The 22,545-nt window shown below is 39.5% G+C and overlaps 1 protein-coding gene across 3 annotated transcripts in view; it reads left to right on the plus strand.

Moving 5' to 3' along the window:
• Positions 1–22,545, plus strand: part of TTC7A (tetratricopeptide repeat domain 7A) — a 189,835-nt gene that overhangs the window by 58,672 nt on the left and 108,618 nt on the right. For all 3 annotated transcript variants that reach the window (XM_083370776.1, XM_083370778.1, XM_083370777.1), the window contains exons 11-12: positions 9,564–9,668; positions 19,400–19,517. In XM_083370776.1, coding sequence (XP_083226902.1) covers positions 9,564–9,668; positions 19,400–19,517 — 223 coding nt within the window. The remainder of the gene's footprint in view (positions 1–9,563; positions 9,669–19,399; positions 19,518–22,545) is intronic.

Consider the following 22,545-nt stretch of genomic DNA (forward strand, 5'->3'; position numbering starts at 1 on the left):
GCAGAGACATCACCCTGTCAACAAAAGGGCGTATAGTCAAGGCTATGGTCTTCCCAGTTGCAATGTATGGCAGTGAAATCTGGACCATCAAAAAGGCTGAGCGCCAAAGAATTGAGGCCTTTGAACTCTGGTGCTGGAGAAGACTCCTGCGAGTCCCTTGGACTGCAAGGCGATCAAACCGGTCAGTCCTAGAGGAGATCAACCCTGACTGCTCTTTAGAAGGCCAGATCCTGAAGCTAAAACTCAAATACTTTGGCCACCTAATGAGAAGGAAGGGACTCACTGGAGAAGAGCCTAATGCTGGGGAAGATTAAGGGTAATAGAAGAAAGGGACGACAGAGAATGAGGTGGCTGGATGGAGTCACTGAAGCAGTAGGCGTGAGCTTAAATGGACTCCAGAAGATGGTAGAGGATAGGAAGGCCTGGAGGAACGTTGTCCATAGGGTCGCGATGAGTTGGACACGACTTCGCAGCTAACAACAACAAGAAGGCTTGTTAAATGAATCTGGTTTCCCCATTGACTTTGCTTGTAAGAAGATCACAAAAGGTGATGACATGACTCAAAGACCTTGCAATCATCATAAATATGAATCAGTTGCCAAGCATCTGAATTTTGATCATGTGACTGTGAGGATGCCGCAACAGTTGTAAGTCTGAAAAACATTGTAATTCCTAAAGGCCAGTAAACGAACTGTTCTAAGTAAAGTACTACCTATGCTTTACACCCAAGTTCATTTCTTGCTGTAGTTAACATACTCAGGAAGCATCAGCTACATATACAGTATTATTATCGTCGTCATCATCAGCAATGACATTGATATCTATGGCAGAAAGGAAATTGCTCAAAAAGGTGATCATAATGCATAAAAAACTATCTTGATGTTTAAAGTCTTGCAAGAGTCTTCTATACCATTAAAGAGGTTTGGGTTGTGTGTGTGTGTGTGTGAGAGAGAGAGAGAGAGAGAGAGAGAGAGAGAGAATTCCATTGCTGCAGCAAAAAGGGCTGGGTTTGATTTGGGATGCTCCTTCTGTTCCTCCCCTTACAAAAGCTTACTGTGGTTGCTAAGTAACCCAGTAAAAAAAAAGAAACATTTGTCTTACATTGCAGTCAGGAGCCCTGAAGGATGCAAAGGTTTTAGAAAGCTTAAATAGCACAAGCAGGAAAAGAAGTTAAGATTGTAACCAAATTTTAAATTAACAGACGCTTTGTATGCTTTGTCAGTTTACCAGAAGATGTGGCCCAATATTTTTGCAAGAAGAGCAGGGAGGTGTGGAATAGGGAGAGAGAGCATTCTTTAAAGCTGTACAGCACATGGAAATTTCCAAAGTTGCCTGAAAAATTCAGCAAAATCATTGTGATCCAGCTGAAGTGATTGCTGCAGTGCCTGGATTGTAGCCTGTGAGTTGAACAACGAATTTGGAGTATCAGGACTGCGTTACATTAGAATGTTGCAAATTTTGTAGGGGTATGAGTGGGTGTTTAACAAAGAGCATTAAAGTTAACTCACTAGTATTTTTGTTTGTTCCCGTCAGCTAGATATAGTGGCAAATCTGTACCAAAACCATATTGACATCAAAGCGTAAAAAGTGAAGAACACCGAAATATGATATTGTAATGATGTGTGTAAGGGACGCGGTGGCTCAGTGGGTTAGGACGCTGAGCTTGTCGATCAGAAGGTCGGCAGTTTGGCGGGTTGAATCCTGAGTGCCGCGTAGCAGAGTGAGCGCCTGTTACTTGTCCCAGCTTCTGCCAACCTAGCAGTTCGAAAGCATGTAAAAATGCAAGTAGAAAAATAGGGACCACTACGGTGGGAAAGTAACAGCATTCCGTGCGCCTTTGGCGTCTAGTCATGCCGGCCACATGACCACGGAGACGTCCTCGGACAAATGCTGGCTCTTTGGCTTTGAAATGGAGACTAGTACGCATGTGCAGGGAAACCTTTACCTTTACCTTTAATGAGGTGTGTATAATCAATGTACATATATTCCCATCTTAATCTAAAATCTTCTGAATTTCTTGGATTATAACTTCCAGTTTTCCTAGCTAAGAACATTTTGAGGATGCCTCTAGGGGTAGAATGTTGCTATAATGGCTACTCTGATGTCCTCAGAATGAAAAGCAATATATCTCTGAGCACTAATTTCTGAAGCTGAAATGGCTCTTGCCCACATGACCTACTTATTTCTTAATAGAACCATCGTGTTAACTACTATGGAATGTTGGCCGACATAGATTTTTTTTTATCAGATCCAGCAGACTTCGTCCTTTAAAAAAAAAGACAACAACAATCAAATCCTTGCTACAAGTGAGGTCACATTTCTCTTTTCAACTGCTGTGGAGGAAGGAATTTCAGGTGTGAAATTAAAAGCAAGCGTTGCAATCCAAAATTGAGACATCTGTTTGATTTTACAAATGAATTGATCAAATTCATCCTTGCATTAATCAGAGGGATCCTAATATGGAAGCAGTATCTAGATAAATAAAACTTGCACTGTATTGAGACTCTTCTGTGGTTTAATGCCTAATCACTAATAAGTCTAATTATTACTATTTCACAGTGAACTTTGCAAACAATGTACTTTACACCCACAGTCTGAGGGAGGAATACAAACATTTTAATTATCTGATTATTTAGATCCTATACAATACTGTGGTGTACTCTTTTGTTATCCTAATATACAGTATAGCTCATACTGTATATGAATGTCTTTTATTCATTCTAGTATCAGACAAGATCATATGCACATACAGTATATTACACACATGTACATATACCGATTAGCCCAGTTGGAATTCAGTATCACAGAAGCCCATTAAAAATGGCTTCATCAAGTTGATTTAAACATAAAAAAAAAGATTTTTTTTGTTTAAAAAAACATTTCTTTTATTCTTGAAGCTCAGGCAGTGCATGTCATGGCTTACATAGTTAGAAATAAGTTTGCTCACAAAAAGAAGAAGGATAAGGAATTCAAAAACTGCAGACTTCTTCCCATTATTACTAAAAGGAAAAAAAAAGATCTTAAGAATGGAGCCTTCAAAACACTCCAGTGAAGGTTGAACAAATTGAACACGTAGAAAACCTGGAAGGGAAGGGAGCGGTTATGATATAATGTGAACTAAATAACTGAGGAAGTGGGAAAGGAAAGAAACAATTAGATTTCAGAATACTACCTTTTTTCTGGCACCTATTCTTCTATTATCACATAGGTGATAGTTCCAAGGATAGGCACATTTTGCCAATTTCCTCATTTCACAGAACCAGCCTTGTGTCTCCTCCTGAGCCGCATAGACCAGCCAGGAGGGGCACGGGTCCAGTAAACATTTCCTACTTATAAAGCACAGTATGAGCATTTATTCTCAGCCCACTATTGAGACAGGTTTAACTCGAACTTACTTTTAAAGTAATGCTGGGAATTTAAGGGAAAGAGCAATCTGCTGAGCTTCTCTGCCCATGTTGCTGGGTGGGTAGCACTCTCAGGTATATCAGAGGGAGCAAGATGAATCCTGCATCAGTTGGGTATCTGGGAGTGCCTTGAAGCCCACACTTTCTTCCTTTCTGGAGTGTGAGCAGACAGGGACATGTACTGGCTGCTTGGTACCTGCAGAATGAGGGAGATGCACAGCCAAGGGTTTCAGAACAAACTGGTAGATAATGGGCTGGAGGGTTGCCCAGTAAAGACTGATTTACTGTAACTGGCATCTCCCATCCACTGTATGCATCAGCTATCGAGTGCTTCCTTTGACTATGAGACAGCTAATCCACGTGGTAGAAAAGAATGATACTGTGAAGCAGCTTCACCTGTTTCACAGTGCAGTTCCCACCCGTTCCTCAGATGCAAGCCCAGTTCCTGGGATGGGATGTGACTTTACCATTTAGTCACATCCCCATGTGGGGAATCAGCTTTCTAGACGGGTAGGGGTTTTGAAGATGGCTATCCTGTGGGCTCAACCACTTGTTAAAACCCATTTGTGATGATGTTATCCATTCAATCGACTCTGACTCTTGGTGATTCTCTGGGCCGCGTCTCTCCACCTCTTCTGATCTTGCACCACTTCTTTGACTTTTTCTGTGCTCTGGCTGGTGTCAGCTTTGTTAGATACAGCCTCTGTCATGGCCTGGTTTCCTTTTATTGCTAACTTTCCGAAACATAATTGCTTTTCCAGTGAATTCCCCTGCATGACATGGCCAAAGTAAGTGAGACCCAGTTTCATGATTTTGCCTTCTAGTGATGTCTGATGTTATGCACACCAGTACTTTGCTCTCCAAGGAATACGCAGCAGCCTTCTCCACCACCAGAGTGCAAACGAGTCAATTTTCTTCCTATTTTGCTTTTTGTGGACCTTAAAAAGTTGGACCTTAAAAAAGCAAGACAGGAAAATTTTTAATAATGCATAGTAATGTCAGGATTGGTAGATGGTTTCCTTTTGAGAAAGTGGGAAGATAGCAACGCTTAAGGGTTTAACTAGTAGTTTTGCTTATCATATTCTAAGAAGGCATATTCTGAATCAGGACACCACCATCTGGCAGCAAATCAGAACAGGATTTATAGATACTCAAAGCAGAATGTGGAGACCACATTAACCCAACCAAGGGGATGAACATACAAGACTAACTCCAATGTATAAAGGGAAATCCATGCATTCCTGTAGTTTGTCCTAGATATGCTTGTATCTGTAAGTGTACCATTTATATATACTTTAATATTCTTGTGAGCCAATTAAAAAAGTTAAAATCTGCCAACATTAGCAATCTTTTGATATAATATAGATATAACATTTTGGTTTATGTTTACACTATAGGGATTTAGTCAGAAATTCCAGGTAAATCTCACTACTCATTTGAGAATCATTATGTATGTTAAGTAAATTTAAATGCAATTACTGGGTATTTAAATCCAATTATTGGTCTGTTTATCTGCTGATCACAACTTTCCAGATTCTTACAAGCTTTAGGGCACAAATAAGGAGCTGCTCTCCTTCTTGTGGATATGAATTGTGAATGTCTGAACTAAGCCTGGAAAACAGCTTAGGTAAGCAGGTGGCACTCATAACTGGATACTATGAAACAATGATCTAATTTCAACCCATTCAAGACTAAGAAGTACCACATGGCACAATATTTATTAATTCCTGTCCTGTATAGAGATAGCACAGCATTGCCCGGGCCCTTTTAAAGAAGGAAAAACATCTTGAAGACCACTGTGAAGAATATTCTACAGATCTGATGAACAAAATTAGTAAGAGATAATCAAAGCTGGACTTCAGCTGGATAGGTCCTACTGAGCTGGCCACAGTAGAGTCTGGCTTGCTTATTTGTAACAAGTTTGTGAGTTTTGAGAAACTCCTCAGAATTGTTAGGGTCATCATCTGGAGGTGGTACTTGGGTTTGCATGATGGTAAACTCTTCCCTCATATGAAAGTGGGAGTGGTTTACCCTGCCTTGTTAAAAGGAGCACAATACCTCAAGAAGGCATTGCTTTATCCAGCAGTACTAGATATGTTTTGACCAGTTTCCAACCTCTCCTTTTCAGTTAGGAGTCAGATCTGAGTACAGTGTCAAAGCAGCATTAATTATACTTGACCTTTTCTAGGACCAGGGTAGATGTGGTGTGATTCCTCTGGTCGTACTTGATAACTTAGTAGCTTTTAATGCCATTGATCACACTATCCTTTTGAGCAAACTCTGGGAGTTGGGGGATCCTGGATCTCTTCCATCAGGATTGGTTTTAGGTGGTGTTGAGGAGGAGACCTTGAGCCCAAATGCCCTTGATTGGTGGGTTTCTTGTTGTTTGACATTCCCCCCAGTCCTATTTAATATCTATGTAAGGTTGGTAGACAAGGTCATTTGACAGCACTAATTCAAGTATCATCAATATGCAGATGATACACAACTGTATATCTCAAGACCAGGTTGAAGAGGTAAAACCGTCAAGGCCCTGTCCTTGTGCCTGGAAGCTCTTGGGATCTGGATGGTAGGAACAGACTTGGGCTCAACACTAGCAAGAATGACTAGAAAGAATCCTGTTGTCAGTGAAAGTTCTCCTAGATTTTCAGCAATTGTTTGAAGAGCAACTGGAGGTGTGGACAGGAGGGCATTTGCACAAATACATTTGGTCTGGATTGGGAGGCCTTTCTCATGGTTACTCTTGGCTTAGCCATTGTTTGAAGTATTGCAATGTACTGTACTGTTCTTGAAGACCAGTTAGAAGCTGTACATCGTCCAAAATGCAGTGATATATCAGTAGTTTTGGACATACTTTAGTTTATCCACGTGATACTTTTACTTCATAAGCTGCAATGGTTACCATTTTGTTCCAGGTGTACTTCAAAGTGCTAGCGTTCATCTATAAAACAATGTATAGCTGGGGATCTGAGTAGCTATGGAAGTGCATTTCTCCAGTGGTTTTTATGGCCAGTCAATAAGATCCAGCACGATTAGTACAGACCAGATCCCCACTGTGAAGCGATACTGTTTTGTAGGATCCAAGAGACGTGTATTTTTTGTAAGTGCCCCTGTTCTTTGCAATAGCAGTCCTCCTTTAATCCATACAGCCCTTACCCTAATGACCTTTATAACTTTATAACCTATTTTATAACTTCCATGGAGACTTCTTTTTAAATGGTAATTTTGTTCCTTGACATGGTCCCTCTCTATCTGTTTCATACATTGTTGTATTTCTGCTTTCAGACCTTATTTTCTTGTTTACCCCTACTGTTGCTTTGATGATTGAGTGGATAACAAAAAATAAACATGTTTTATAATAGTAGTAATTTTGCTTGTTTAGAATCAAGAGTGTTTGTTATGACATACTGATAAGCTCCAAGGGGATCGTTTGACATTTACTGGTATATACTACAAATTTTTGATATTCACTGATATACAGTATAAACCTCCAAGTGTCTGCTTTTTTTTTGAACTGGGTAAAATAGGACACCATTTCATATGTGGTCCTTTGCCAAGTAATCTTTTGCCACAAAGTTCACAGTGTCATCTTTCTTTTGCTTCACTGTCAAGAGTTTTAAAGATTGTCTGGTTCCTTTACTTGCTGCTTTTCACTTATGACTCCACCCTCTCATCTCTAGTATTGAAAAATCAGTACTATTAATTCATGGCTACAAATGAAACAGGACTTCCTAATTTAGAAAAAAAATATATTTGGCAGATTTGCATTGCCTCCAGCAAGAGAGGAGCTGGTCTGAACGTTGTAAGGTAAAGGTAAAGGTTCCCCCGCACATGCGTGCTAGTCGTTTCCGACTCTAGGAGCCGGTGCTCATCTCCGTTTCAAAGCCGAAGAGCCAGCACTTGTCCGAGGACGTCTTCGTGGTCATGTGGCCGGCATGACTAGACGCCAAAGGCGCACGGAATGCTGTTACCTTCCCACCGTAGTGGTCCCTATTTTTCTACTTGCATTTTTATGTGCTTTTGAACTGCTAGGTTGGCAGAAGCTGGGACAAGTAACAGGCGCTCACTCTGTTACGCGGCACTCGGGATTTGACCCGCCAAACTGCCGACCTTCCGATCGACAAGCTCAGCGTCCTAACCCACTGAGCCACCGCGTCCCTATTGAACGTTGTACCTACCTTGAAAAGGGAGTCGTGTGGGTATGTTTATGTGTTGTGTAGATATTGTATATTTCTTGGAGGATGTGTAAGTTGACCAGCAGGATATCCCCAGGGCATGATCAAACAAGCCCATATGGCTGTGCTGTGATGGTGCAAATAAACCTTAAACGCTTTCTTAGCTTCTCATCACAATTCCCATAAAAAATAACCAAGTGGAGCTTTGACTGCATCATCACAGCCACCATCTTGAGTTATTACCCATACATTGTGGGCGCTGCTGTAGATCACAATTCTCTTTCTTTAGTGTTTAGCACCAGTGTCTTGAGTGTCCAGGACAGTGTTTCTCAACCTTGACAACTTTAAGAGGTGTGGACTTTAACTCCCAGATTTCCCCAGCCAGCATGTTGGGTGAGGTATTCTGGGAATTGAAATCCACACATATTAAAGTTACCAAGGTTGAGAAACACTAGTCTAGGATCCAAATACCGGTTTATATTTTAACTCCAGGTTGTAACTTGTTAGGATACCTACCGGTATCTATTGTTTCACTCTCAATATAGGTAGTGTCAAGTTTTAAAGCACTGTTTTGCTGGTGCGACAAATATTGCTTCTCAGCTTGCCAATGAACTTATGGGGAGGACAGAAGTTTGGAACCTCACAACATCAGAGTAGAGTGGTTAATCAATAGGTTCCATGCAAAGTACCCACAACTTAAGACCACAATTGAGCCCCTAATTTATGTTGCTAAGTGAGAAATTTGTTAAGTGAAGTTTGCCCCATTTTATATGATTTTTCTTGCTCTTCTTAAGCAAATAATTGAAGCTGCTAAGTTAGTAACACGGTTGTTAAGTGTACCTGGTTTCCCTATTGACTTTGCTTGTCATAAGGTGGCAAAAGGTGATCACATGACCTCCCAGGACACTGTGACTGTCATAAATGTGAGTCAGTTGTCAAGCATCCAAATGTAAACCACGTGACCCTGGGGGACGCTCATGAGTGTGAAAAATGGTCATAAGTCACTTTTTTCAGTGCGGTTGTAACTTCATATGGTCTCTGAGTGAACTATTGTAAGTCAAGGACTACCTGTATTTACTTTTTTACATAAACTGATATTGCAGAAATCCCACCCATTGCCAAAGCTTTTCCAAAGAACCGAAGCTCTTCCTTTGTTAGGGGCCTACTGTAAAACAGAACTAATAATGTAATACAGAGTTACCGCTGAATAGATGCAGAATTGTTGTGATTCAGGGTCAGCCTGTGGGTTTGGCAGTTGGGTCGGACGACTCAGAGGAGGAGGAGGAGGGGGGTGTTGAAGAACTTGCTGAGGGGATTAGACAGCTTGATGAGAGCCCCCAGCCAGGCCCCTCTTATCTGGTCATGACGCAGACCCAGCTGTGTGAGCCTGACAGCGTGGATGAAGATGACCCACAGCTGGCCCTGTTCAAGGATGCCCGATGCAGGAGGCAGTCAATCAGGAGTAAACAGAGGAAGGCAATGGGGCACCTCGGAAGGAGGCAGAGAGAGGCCACACCCTGAACTGTATTTAAGGGGAATGTGTGGGAGTGCTGGTTTGCTGAAGGCAACCGCTTGGAAAGTTCCTGTTTCATAGCTCCTGTTTCATGGTTGGTGTCTTGTCTTGCTCTGTTTTATGTGAATAAATTTGGCAGGCTTTATTCCAGCCTCTTGCCATTTGTAAAGGGGTTGTCCCTGCTTTTGCTGCAGGGCTGGTAGCAGGCTGGTACAGAACACAGAATACTTGTTTCATACTTTTCAAAAAACCATCTGAACACCCACTGATCTGTGGGAGTCAGGAAGCAAGAAGACTTCAAAACAAAAGGTGTACTTTGAGAGCCAATCTAAGTCTTAATATTCATGTAACAAAAAACACGTCCTTTGGAAGAAAAAAAATGTTTGGCATAAATAACCTTTGTGCATCTTATTGAGCATTATCTAACCATCTCATCCTTTCTCTCTCGTTTCTTGTACTTCCCTTGCCCAGTCTGCTCATGCTGTCTCAGTGCTCAGAGAATGTGCAAAGCTACGTCCTGCGGATCCCACTGTACCTCTCCTGGCCGCCAAGGTCTGCATTGGACCTCTACACTGGGTAAGCAAGCTGGTGCGATGCTTCTTACATAATGCATTAGGTGCCGTATTAACAGCCACACTCAAGTGTGGCTTAAAGAGAGGAAGAGACAGAAGGAAGAGGAGGGAATAAACCAAGAACAGCTGCACAGTTATATGGAACTGACCTGACTTATTGAAAGGAGTCTCTGACATGTGCTTCTCTGTTATTTGGTAGGGGAAGAGGTTAAAAAAAGAGGTTAACCAAAGACTTAAACCGAAGTCTGAATTGCCTATTCAAACTGATTTCCCCAATGCAGTAATGAATTATCTCTTAATTACTACACCAGTATTGTGTGATCCATACATGTTGACTTAGAAAGAAATTGCACAGAATACAATGGGATTTTTTTCTCAGTGAAATACAGGACAGATATGACTGTTGTCTGGAGAAAACTGGTTTTATTCCTACCAGCAGATGGCTCTTTTTAAAAATTTCAATATGTTTATAGAATATAGTTTAAGATTATTGACATTCTAATATTAACTTAAGAGTATTGAAAATGGGAAACAGAAAAGATATTCTATCAATATTAATTACAGATGGCTCTTTTTTCCCCCCTGGACATTATTATTGCAAAGACAAAGTTCATGTTACAGGTGATGTTATTATTAATGCACATTTCAATCTCATTAATATGTAGCGTTAGTCATAATAAGAGGCCAAGTGGAAGAAATTGCTGTCTGTGCAGATCAAATGCCAGGCTTATAGCTTGCTATTACTAAAAGGCTGCAACCTCACTCATCTGCTCCAACAGGAGGAACAATAAAATGTTATTGGAAATATTAAATGAAATCAGAAGAATAACCTGCTGAGAAGGAAAATAGATGATTACTAAATACTTGAGGTTGATTAATTCTTCCTTTTAATTGATTGACTATGTAATTAACAGATTGAAATAAAATATAGGATAAATTATGCAGGTGGCAAGCCTTGAGGGCTTTAATAAGAGCTCTCGTGCTGTTGACTGATCAGAACAGAGAAATGGTTTATTCCAAGAATAATAGCTATTTACTAGTTTATAAAGCTGGATTTGAAGTGTATGTCTATCAAGTTGGGATAATTCATTCTTAATGCAAACATGTCAAATCTCCAACTAAAAACTTTTAGAACAGTGAGATAGTAGCTCTAATGTTTGGATTGGAGATTACTTCCAGTCTAACATATTTTATTCCATGTAATACTACTGTTCTTTTCTCCTTTCTTCAGAAAGTTAGCCCTTTCAAGCAATCAGAACGCCACAAAGTGTTCCTGAGATATTGTTTGGTTATTTCCTATCAGTTGATCTTGCACATATTCTTTTCAGAAATGTCACTAAACATAACACTCCCAAGTTCTTCAAAAAATCTACATTTAATATTCTGGTGAATGATTTATTTATTTGATTGCACTGATAACTTGATTAATCACTAAATAAACACTAAATAACTTGATTAATCACTAAATAAACATGTGCACAACAGGATAGATTTATAGAAAGGGGTTTTAATGTTTAGGATGTGGTTCTGTGAGTACTTGACAGCTGGCCCTATTGGATACTACAGGGTTTAGATCCAAACCTGTAGCACATACTGTTAGTGATGTCCAAGTTTAATTATATCTATTGCACCTGTGGCTATTAAATGGGATCTACACTCTAATTACATGTCTTGTTTGGATAAGTGCTCTTTTATCATCATCAATCTAATGGAATCCCCAAGGCATTTATTTCCTATCTGTAAAATCGTTTATATTATGCTTTCCACCTAAAATTGGGCCCTGACCATGGCTTACCACAGATTTAATATTAAATCAACCCACAACGAATGACAAGAACAGAAAAGCAAAATCAGAAAGTATCTAGTGAAATTTTCAAAGGTGCTTTTTAAAAAAAATTCCATTTATATCCCGCCCTTCTCTGAAGACTCAGGGCGGCTTACAAGCTTAGCTTTCCAAAAGGCAACTGGAATTTCTTGGATTTTTCTTTGAAAATGTTTCACTTTTCATATGTTCAATGTTGAACTGAAGAAGGTTCTTAGATGAGAAGCGAAATGTTTCAAAGAAAAAACCCAAAAAGGTCCAGTTGCCTTTTGGAAAAAGCACTTTTGGGACAACCATGAGCTGGGTGATTGAGAATCTCCATGGACATATCCATTGAAAAGACTAACCAATTATTGGCCATCTTCATTAAAATTATGCTCAAAGAAAACAGGTTTGAGTTGTCTTAACTAAAGCCCTCAGTAAGCTGTGTCATGGAGTCTCTTCTTAGCTGTCTCTGCAATGCATGTACTTCCAGAGGTATTTGGCTTCTCTTTATTCCAGAGACATGTCTCTGAATACACCTGTATGCCAAGATAGCCAGGAGCAACTTTCAGAATAACTGTGTGAGCCAGGGGTCTTCAAACTTGGCCCACTTATGACTTGTGGACTTCAGCTCCCAGAATTCCTCAGCCAGGCACTGGGAGTTGAAGTCCACAAGTCATAAAAGGGCCAAGTTTGAAGACCCCTGTGAGCCTTGCAAAAGATTTAACTGCTCCTGCAACTGGAAAAGAAGTGCTGTGCTTGAAACTTTCAGGAGGAAGTAGCCCTTTCAAATACTATATCCAGTTGTAATAAATATACTAAGACCAAATGCAGTTTGAAGCATTTCTGCAACATTGTTGTGTTTTCCAAAATGTAGTACTTTATTCTTCTCTTTAACTCTGAGCAACAGGTTACTAGGTCTCTGATGCAGCTACAAGATGCAAGATTAACAACTGCTATGTTGTGAAATACTCATTTTTAGAAAGCTTAAAAATGCAACTTATTCTATGTACTTCCAACAAGCATAAATACATTGTTAGTTTTGAAGTAAATTTAGAAATGTAATTGTCAATTACCTACAAAAGTTGGAGTAGATATCAGAATACATGAAAGAAGATCTATGTTTTCCCTAATGTATACTTTGGGACTGCTTTACTGTACACTAGAAAGAGATATCTGGATATATTTTAAATTTCTTGAAATAAATATTTTAATTATTGCAATGCATCTAGAATAATAACTAGCAGTTTTATTTACTGATCCATCAAACTACAAATTGAACAAAATAAAAGATACAGAAGAACCAATAAGTCACTGATAACCGGGAAATCAGCCTCTACAACAAAGCCAACTATCAGATGAAATGTGTCCATAAAGACTTATTCACAAAGAGGTTTTATATTTTAAATCCAAGAGAGAGTAAAGGACACCTAGAAGATTCTGAAAATGTACTAGGGCTGGTTATATACCTCTGTATGTCCTGGTAAGAAATCCCTTCCAGATCACACGTTCCTCTAGAAACAAAGTTATAACTAACAGCCAGCACGGGTTTGTTCAAAACAGATCATGCCAAACCAATCTTATTTCATTCTTTGACAAAGTGACTAAATTAGTAGACCAGCGAAATGCTGTGGACATAGTATGTTTAGATTTCAGCAAGGCATTTCACAAAGTAGACCACAACCTAGTACTTCTTGGTAAGCTAGAAAAATGTGGGATAGGCAGCATTGCCACCGGATGGATTTGTAACTGGCTGACAAACTGTACTCAACGAGTAATCCTTATTGGTACTACATCTACATGGAGGGAAGTAAGCAGTGGGATACCACAAGGTTCTGTCTTAGGCCCAGTACTCTTCAATATCTTCATCAATGACTTAGATGAGTGAATAGAAGGGGATCTCATAAAATTTGCAGATGACACTAAACTGGCAGGAATAGCCAACACCCAGAAGACAAGCTTAGAATCCAAAAAGATCTTGACAGACTTGAACAATGGGCCCTATCCAACAAAATGATATTTAATGTGGAGAAAAGGCTTTACACCTGGGCAGGAAAAACCAAAGGTACAAGTACAGATTAGGTGAAACCTGTCTTAAAAACAGCAATTGTGAGAGGGACCTTGGAGTCCTAGTGGACAACCACTTAAAAGTGAGTTAGCAGTGTGCGGCAGCAGCCAAAAAAGCTAATACAATCCTTGGTTGTATAAACAGAGGCATGAAGTATTAGTACCATTTTATAAAGCCTTAGTAAGGCCCCATCTGGAATACTGCATCCAGTTTTGGTCACCAGATTTCAAAAAAGATGTTGAGACTTTTGGGAAAAAGTGCAAAGAAGAGCAACTAAGATGATTAAAGGCCTGGAGACTAAATAGTTGCAGGATTTGAGAATGGCCAGTCTAGAGGAAAGAGGAACTAGGGGGAGATTATAGCAGTATTCCAATATTTGAGAAGCTGCCCACAAGGAGGAGGGGGTCAATTTATTTTCCAGAGCACCAGAAGGCAAGACAGGAAATAACGGATGGAAACTAATCAAGGAGAGAAGCAACCTGGAATTAAGGAGAAACTTCCTAACAGTGGGGACAATGAACCAGTGGAACAGCTTGCCGTCAGACATTGTGGGTGCTTCATCACTCAAGGTTTTTAAGAAGAGATTGGACAGCCACTTGTCTGAAATGATATAGGGACTCCTGCTTGAGCAGGGGGCTGGACTAGAAGACTTCCAGCTCTATTCTGATTCTAATTCTACTCCAATGTGGCTGTCAGTGATTGGCAGCACATCTCCAGTGTTTTAGGTGAGAAGTTATGTGGGTCAATCAGGAAATTAAGCTGACATTTGTCTAGTTGTAAACCACCTGCTCTATAATATAGTAAAATGCCTCTCCTTCTCCAAAAGCTGAAAGCTTTCCTAATGAGTCAAGGAAAGTTCTGGCTTAAATCTTGTTTGTAACACGAGCTGATAATGCGGTCCTTGATAAATTATTCTTTATCAGCCTTGCTCCTCTCTTCTTAAACGCAACTGACCAAATTCAGGATAGCCTTTTTGCAATAAAACCTTTCTGGTTTGTTAATCTCCAGATATGTTGTGACTACAAGAGTTCTAGAAATTTGAAAGGATCTTTAAAAACAATGCAGGGCAGATCTGGAAATACATTCCAATACACATTTGGGTAAGGGGGCCATTTCACTTGATCAAGCAGGTGATACATATGTGAAAGCCAATCTCTGTTTTACAGGTCTTGCAACCTGCATTAATATATGACAGCACGGAAACTGTTAGTTGATATCCCTCTGTAAGGAAAACCACACTGCAGTCCTAGTGGTGCCCAAAGGAGCATTGTAATGTGTAGCTTCTGTCATTTTCCAGGAGTTCACAGAAGGACCTAATTTGAATTAAGCATGAATAATAAAAAAAACTAATTCTCAATCGTAAAGTTATATTCATGTTACCTTGGAAATTATAAAGCTTTTTTTTTATGGTGGGAACTGACTTCCGTGGACAAACTTCTAATATTTTTTGGAATTACAATTAAAATTATATAAAGCATTACATTTTAGGTATCTACTGAAGAGATTTTTTTAAAGTGTACATCCAAACATATCAAGAATAGGCAAGCAGATGCTTTAAAAAAAAACCTGATGGATTTGGGATTTGCTGCTATATAATCTATCAACTGTTCTTTACGAGTCTCTTGGCATGGCAGACTGTGGGAGTGGATGAGATTAAAACATCTTTCGTTTTCTATTCCTAAACCTCTAGAATTGTACAATTAACAGAATTGTTTTCATTTTTACCTCCTTTTTAAAATTTCCCACCTGATTTTTCTAATTTTAAGAAATATTCACGTCCTTAAAAAAGGAAGACACCGTGCTAATGCTCCTAACTGTCACCTAATCTTTCTTTACAGTATTAAATTGCTATTGGTGAAAACTCATACTGTTTGCTTGTTGCTTTTAGATGTAAAGAGCGTAGTTTAAAATTCATGGCCTTGTTCACCTAAAGGAAAGTGGGTGGGTGGGAAAACACAGCAGAAAGAAACAACATGCCGAGATGTGCCAGCTGAACACCAGCTGGGCAGCCCCTTGCCAGGGGACAACACCTGCTGTTTCTGTTCCTTGTCAGTGTGCCTGTAGGCTTAGTTCAATCATACATTTCAAAAACCTGCAATAAAATAATACGGTTAGCTGGAAAAAGCCTCCCTATGTCTCCGGAAAAATAGTTCTCAAGCAGTAGGCTACTAAGAAAATGAGGTTTTCACTAAAGATGATGGCAGTGGGAAACACAGATTATTATATGTTACAATGGCTGAACATAGTTTATTGGCATATCTTGCTGAGTGTGTTTCTGTGCACATCCTTCAACCCAGGAGAGAGTTGGAAGCTTGTCCTTCTTATTTCTGACAGCTGAGGAATCTTTGGAGTTTAGCTGATCTTTTTAGGTCCTTTATTCTTGTCCCAGAATGTTCTTCTAGCTTAGTGTTCTGAAAAATCACACTGTCTGTTGGTCATCCTCTTCGGTTAATGCCATTGTTGAAAGTGAGGGAAGCAACTCTGCTGTGCCTTCAATCCATCTGGGAACACAAGCAGTAACCAACTCTGTTTCACAAATGTTTGGTCACAAGTGCCACCGTATCTTCCTATCACTAATAATTCCCCCCCACAAACATCACTGCTCTCCTCTTCGGTCTCATACAGAATGTCAAGGAAAAGCTTGGTTAGGAGTCTATGATAGTTGTTATTAGCAAGCGCTATTATTTGGGCACATATCCTATTATTACTCAGAAAATCTGAAAGTACTATAGCTGTTTCTTTGAAAAAGAGTTTCTTAGTAATTCTCCAAGATCCATTATTATAATTATTTCTTATATTGCAATTGACACGACACTGAGAGAGAGAGAAAAAAAAGGCTTCTTTCAATCGAATTCATGTCTGCAGAGAGATTTAAGCTTTTAAAATATTTGTTTCTGACCTGGCTTAGTTTCAGGTTAACATCATTTTAAAAAAAACCTGAGTCACCAATCAAAATCTCTGAGAAGTAGAACCTAACAGTTTGCACTACCTACCCGTAGTTGGGCACCTACAGCTAGTATTTATCATACTGAATCTGAGCTGCAAAAGACTGAATGACAGCAAGAAGATGGTGTTTTCCATATCTTCTTGTCGCCATCTAGAGGTGGTCCATATTTTGATAAGGCTATCACAACTGACACAGGGGTGTCCTAACCCTAACCCTAATTCTGTCTAGAGGGATCCAGGAAGTTTGTCTTCTTTGTTGCCGTACCTGCCCACTGGAATGTTACCCTGACACCATCTCAAACATCCATTTGGCTCCCACCCAGATAGTGTTCCAGAAACCTTTAAAAAATTGGTTGTTCTCCCAGGCCTTGTGGTAGGCTACTGGTGGTGCCCCTTTCAGTTGTGAGGATTTTGGTAGATGGTGCAATTGTCTGGATGTGTAAGATTTAATTTTTTATTGTTTTCTGTGTTTCAACTGCCACCCAAATTCATTCTGGAACTGGGCAACCTATAAATCTCCTCCACCTCTTCTTCCTTATCATTCTGCTGACCAGTTTAATGTGACCCACCAGCCTACAACCATCAGCTTGGTTTTTTATAGTTGCCTCTCTGGAAGTTATGAGGAGGTTGAATGTCACACTATGTGCCCCATGAACTAAGTTCAGTAAATCCTAAATAACAATCTGTCCCATTTGCCCTTTCCCTTTCTTCTTACCTCTATTAATTCATGTCTGGGTCTCTCTACCACCCCAGGGGTTTTATCTGTCTCTGATTCCATAAACTTCAATGTTTCTATAGCTAGTACAGTATGGCTTGCATGGGTCAAGATCTGTGCTCCACTAATGAATCTATAGTCATAAGTTTTTGACTCCTCACCATTGCTGTTCTTTTACCTTCCACCCCACACATTTTGGTCCAAAAGTGGACAGGATGAGAAAACCTTGGCTGATTCTCCATCTGCCAAAGAGACAGACTGCCATATGCATGAAACATAGAGCAATATGAGCAGTTTTAACAATGATAGAAGTGATATACTTGAGAGATTCTTATTCCCTAAATCTACAGGGAGTGCAGAATTATTAGGCAAATGAGTATTTTGACCACATCATCCTCTTTATGCATGTTGTCTTACTCCAAGCTGTATAGGCTCGAAAGCCTACTACCAATTAAGCATATTAGGTGATGTGCATCTCTGTAATGAGAAGGGGTGTGGTCTAATGACATCAACACCCTGTATCAGGTGTGCATAATTATTAGGCAACTTCCTTTCCTTTGGCAAAATGGGTCAAAAGAAGGACTTGACAGGCTCAGAAAAGTCAAAAATAGTGAGATATCTTGCAGAGGGATGCAGCACTCTTAAAATTGCAAAGCTTCTGAAGCGTGATCATCGAACAATCAAGCGTTTCATTCAAAATAGTCAACAGGGTCGCAAGAAGCGTGTGGAGAAACCAAGGCGCAAAATAACTGCCCATGAACTGAGAAAAGTCAAGCGTGCAGCTGCCAAGATGCCACTTGCCACCAGTTTGGCCATATTTCAGAGCTGCAACATCACTGGAGTGCCCAAAAGCACAAGGTGTGCAATACTCAGAGACATGGCCAAGGTAAGAAAGGCTGAAAGACGACCACCACTGAACAAGACACACAAGCTGAAACGTCAAGACTGGGCCAAGAAATATCTCAAGACTGATTTTTCTAAGGTTTTATGGACTGATGAAATGAGAGTGAGTCTTGATGGGCCAGATGGATGGGCCCGTGGCTGGATTGGTAAAGGGCAGAGAGCTCCAGTCCGACTCAGACGCCAGCAAGGTGGAGGTGGAGTACTGGTTTGGGCTGGTATCATCAAAGATGAGCTTGTGGGGCCTTTTCGGGTTGAGGATGGAGTCAAGCTCAACTCCCAGTCCTACTGCCAGTTTCTGGAAGACACCTTCTTCAAGCAGTGGTACAGGAAGAAGTCTGCATCCTTCAAGAAAAACATGATTTTCATGCAGGACAATGCTCCATCACACGCGTCCAAGTACTCCACAGCGTGGCTGGCAAGAAAGGGTATAAAAGAAGGAAATCTAATGACATGGCCTCCTTGTTCACCTGATCTGAACCCCATTGAGAACCTGTGGTCCATTATCAAATGTGAGATTTACAAGGAGGGAAAACAGTACACCTCTCTGAACAGTGTCTGGGAGGCTGTGGTTGCTGCTGCACGCAATGTTGATGGTGAACAGATCAAAACACTGACAGAATCCATGGATGGCAGGCTTTTGAGTGTCCTTGCAAAGAAAGGTGGCTATATTGGTCACTGATTTGTTTTTGTTATGTTTTTGAATGTCAGAAATGTATATTTGTGAATGTTGAGATGTTATATTGGTTTCACTGGTAAAAATAAATAATTGAAATGGGTATATATTTGTTTTTTGTTAAGTTGCCTAATAATTATGCACAGTAATAGTCACCTGCACACACAGATATCCCCCTAAAATAGCTATAACTAAAAACAAACTAAAAACTACTTCCAAAAATATTCAGCTTTGATATTAATGAGTTTTTTGGGTTCATTGAGAACATGGTTGTTGTTCAATAATAAAATTAATCCTCAAAAATACAACTTGCCTAATAATTCTGCACTCCCTGTAGAGTCACTATTACTGCTAAATCTTTCACTAATGATCATAGACTTTCATCTGGTAGGATTCAAATGTGTTGTATCTGGGCACCATGTTAGGAAATGCTAGCTTTTTGTCATGCACTGAGATTTAGAAATTTGGTCTTCCGAATTCACTGGAAGCATAGCACCATCTTATAGCAATGAGTTCTGATACTTGCTAATCTTGAATTTATTCCAAAGAATTAGAATTAGAGATTCTATTAAGACGTCGCAAAGGATATGTCCTCTAATGTTTCTCCCTTTCTCTCATCAATTTAGCTAGAGGAAGGAGAACGTTTCGCCAAGATGGTTGTTCGCATGGGAGAAGATGCTGGAGAATTCCTAGCAAAGGGTTTTTTAGCATTAGGACTGACATACAGCCTTCAAGCAACTGATGGTAATCTTTTGATTTGTCAAATGTGATCTGCACAGCTATTGTTTGAAGAAGTCAGTTTAAGCATTTAAATATTTGACATGTTAAGCACTAACCTGTAGGCACATAGTTGTCTGGTCCAGCAATACGTTGCCAACTTCTGCTCACAAAATCTATTTGTTTTATTGATGCCAATATTTCATTATGCCTTTCTGTTTTTAAAGCAGCTAAATTATCATGACATAATCTTACTAAGCCAATATAAAAAACAATAGAGCAAAATGTTTCTTGGTGATCATAAATAAGTGATGAAGCTAATTCCTTTCACCTGAACATAGGTGAGTATTCACAGCTTATGTCCAACAACTGGTATTCCAAAATACTTTCCCCCTGTATCTGTTGTTGTCAACTATCACTGCTGATCAGTTCTAACTTCCATTGTTTATGGAATTAAAGAACTGCTGTGGGCATTGAGGTTATTTGATTTTATGTAGGTATTTATTTCATTAAATGTATTATAACTGCTCAGTCCAGACTTTAGATCAGGGGTCTTCAAACTTGGGCCTTTTATGACTTGTGGACTTCAACTCCCAGAATTCCTCAGCCAGGCACACTGGCTGAGGAAGTTTGGAGTTGAAGTCCACAAGTCATAAAAGGGCCAAGTTTGAAGACCCCTGCTTTAGATGGATCATCTCTTTGAAGCAAGATAGCAGGACTAAAATGCCATGCTTTGCTGCCAAATGTGACTTTTTTAGTCTATTAAATTTAACAAATAAGGTCTGCCCTCTTTCTGGTGACTTGGTTCTATCACTTAGACAAGAAGTTTCTTTAATCTTTAACTGAAATTTCTCTTCTTGTGCAAGTATATTTGATATAATCCTGGCCTCAGACCAGCAGAAAGAAAATTCATCATCCTCTTTTCATATTCTTCTCATATTTTTTTCTGCTTTTCTAGTATTTGAAAACTTCCTTTATTTTCCCCCTCAGTTGCTTTTTTCCAAGCTAAACATAGTCCAATTTTTATCATACCTCCAGCTATCTTTGTTACTGTCTCCTGCACTTCAATTTCAATTTACAGGCCACATACTGTGATAATGAAAGCTGGAAAAATGAAATGGAAAAATTGTTTAAAATTCATCCAGCTATGGAAAATAGTTGGATTTAACTCTTTATTGAAGTAAAAACTCTGTTTCTGGCTTATATGAGCAGAAAATGATCTTGCAAACTAAAGAATCAATTTTTATTATAATCTGCATTTTTAAAAGTATCTTATCCGAAGCTGAACATTGATGCTCACCGGTAACCAAGTACCAAAACTCATCATTGATTACATAAAAAAGGTATATCATTACTCACCAGTCCCATCTTGCTTTCCAAAAGGCAACTAGATTTTCTTTGTTTTTTTCCTTGAAGATGTTTCACTTCTCAACCAAGAAACTTCTTCAGAACTGAAGAAGCTTCACGGATGAGAAGCAAAATGTCTTCAGGAAAAGCAAAGTCCAGTTGCCTTTTGGAAAGCACCCATGAACTGGATGATTGAGAATCTCCATAGACATTGCTCACCAGTATTGCGCAGATAACTGTGGGAGCCATCCTTGTTGTTATACAGTACAAATGATCCCGTAATAATCTCACATTGAAGGATATAGAATTGGAAAGATTAGCAGTTATATAATCCATCACTTTTCAAATGCAACAGATTCTATAGTATCAATGATGGCTACCCAGTTGCTTCAAAATTAGAAGTGAAGAAGGTTCCATTGTTATCTAAATAGCATCTACCATCAGGAAGCTCTTCCTAGTATTTAATTAAAACACCTTTGCTTATTCTTTGAAACCACTGGTTTGAGTCTTGAGGATACCAAATTGGGAAACATAATGGTGGCAACTCTTTGAATATTAAAGCCTATGAGACCTGTAATGCTTACTAACAACAGCAAAAAAGATTATTTTTGGAAAAAAAACATGAATATTGTGCACAATTTTAAATTTTACACACTAGAGTTATGGAGCCCTGTGCAATATAAACTTAAGCTGAAAATCCCGGCTTGCATTAGTAGAGTACTTTCCATTATTTTATGGACTCTGTTTTAAATATGTTTTCTATCACGTGTGTTATGATTACAAATTCCAGAGAACTAAAATAGGACTTAGCTTCTTTTATGTGCAGCAATAAATATGCGTGAAGTGAAATTTCAACAAAAAACTCTGCTCAAGAGATATAGCCTAAGGCTTGTTGAAAACATGAATATAATTTGATTTGATTGTTATTTTATTATTATCCTCTCTAAAGCTAAAATAATTTACTGATGGAATGCAGATTTATCTTGTGATATACATATTAAATGAATGATATAAGATGACCTACTTCTGCCCAGGAGTTCTTATTTCAATAACAGCCATAAGGTGCGTTCCTAAGGGCTGTCTACAAGGACCATTATGTAACTGAGCAGTGAGTGAGGACAGGGCCATGATCAAAAGAGTAAACCTGTATTTTGAAACAGAATTAAGGAGTATCTATGAATCCTCTGTAATCAAAATGAACAGTAGCCACATTATTTTCTATCAGCCATAGGGAAAGAGGAATAGGAAAATATAGGAGCATTGTGGTCCTATATTTGGTCACAATTTTGTAGTGCTAATGTTGCATTCATTCTGGACCTGGTTGATAGACAAATATAGGGATATTTGTATTTATAGACATAATTCCTGAGCTTTAATAGCTCAAGGGTTGAAATCTTTTAGATCAGAGCCCCCCAATCTTTCCAGGTTGGTGGCCCGGAGGGAAAGGGAGGAGCAGGGAAATGTACACGCACATGCGTAAGCAGGCGGCACTGGTGGTGGCACTAGTGCCCATGCGCAAACAGGGTGCTAGCGCCCATGTGCATGTGCAAATGGGGTGCTAGCACCTGCACACATGCGCAAAAGGGCACTAGTGCCTGCATGATGCCCGAACATGTGCAAATGTGACCACTAGCACCCACACCACAGCACTAGCGCGAGTAAGGGTGCATGCATATGTGCATGCACTCACCAGCCATTCCCGTGGCCC

The sequence above is a fragment of the Vipera ursinii genome, assembly GCF_947247035.1.
Source record: "Vipera ursinii genome assembly, chromosome: 1".
Classification (NCBI taxonomy): domain Eukaryota; kingdom Metazoa; phylum Chordata; class Lepidosauria; order Squamata; family Viperidae; genus Vipera; species Vipera ursinii.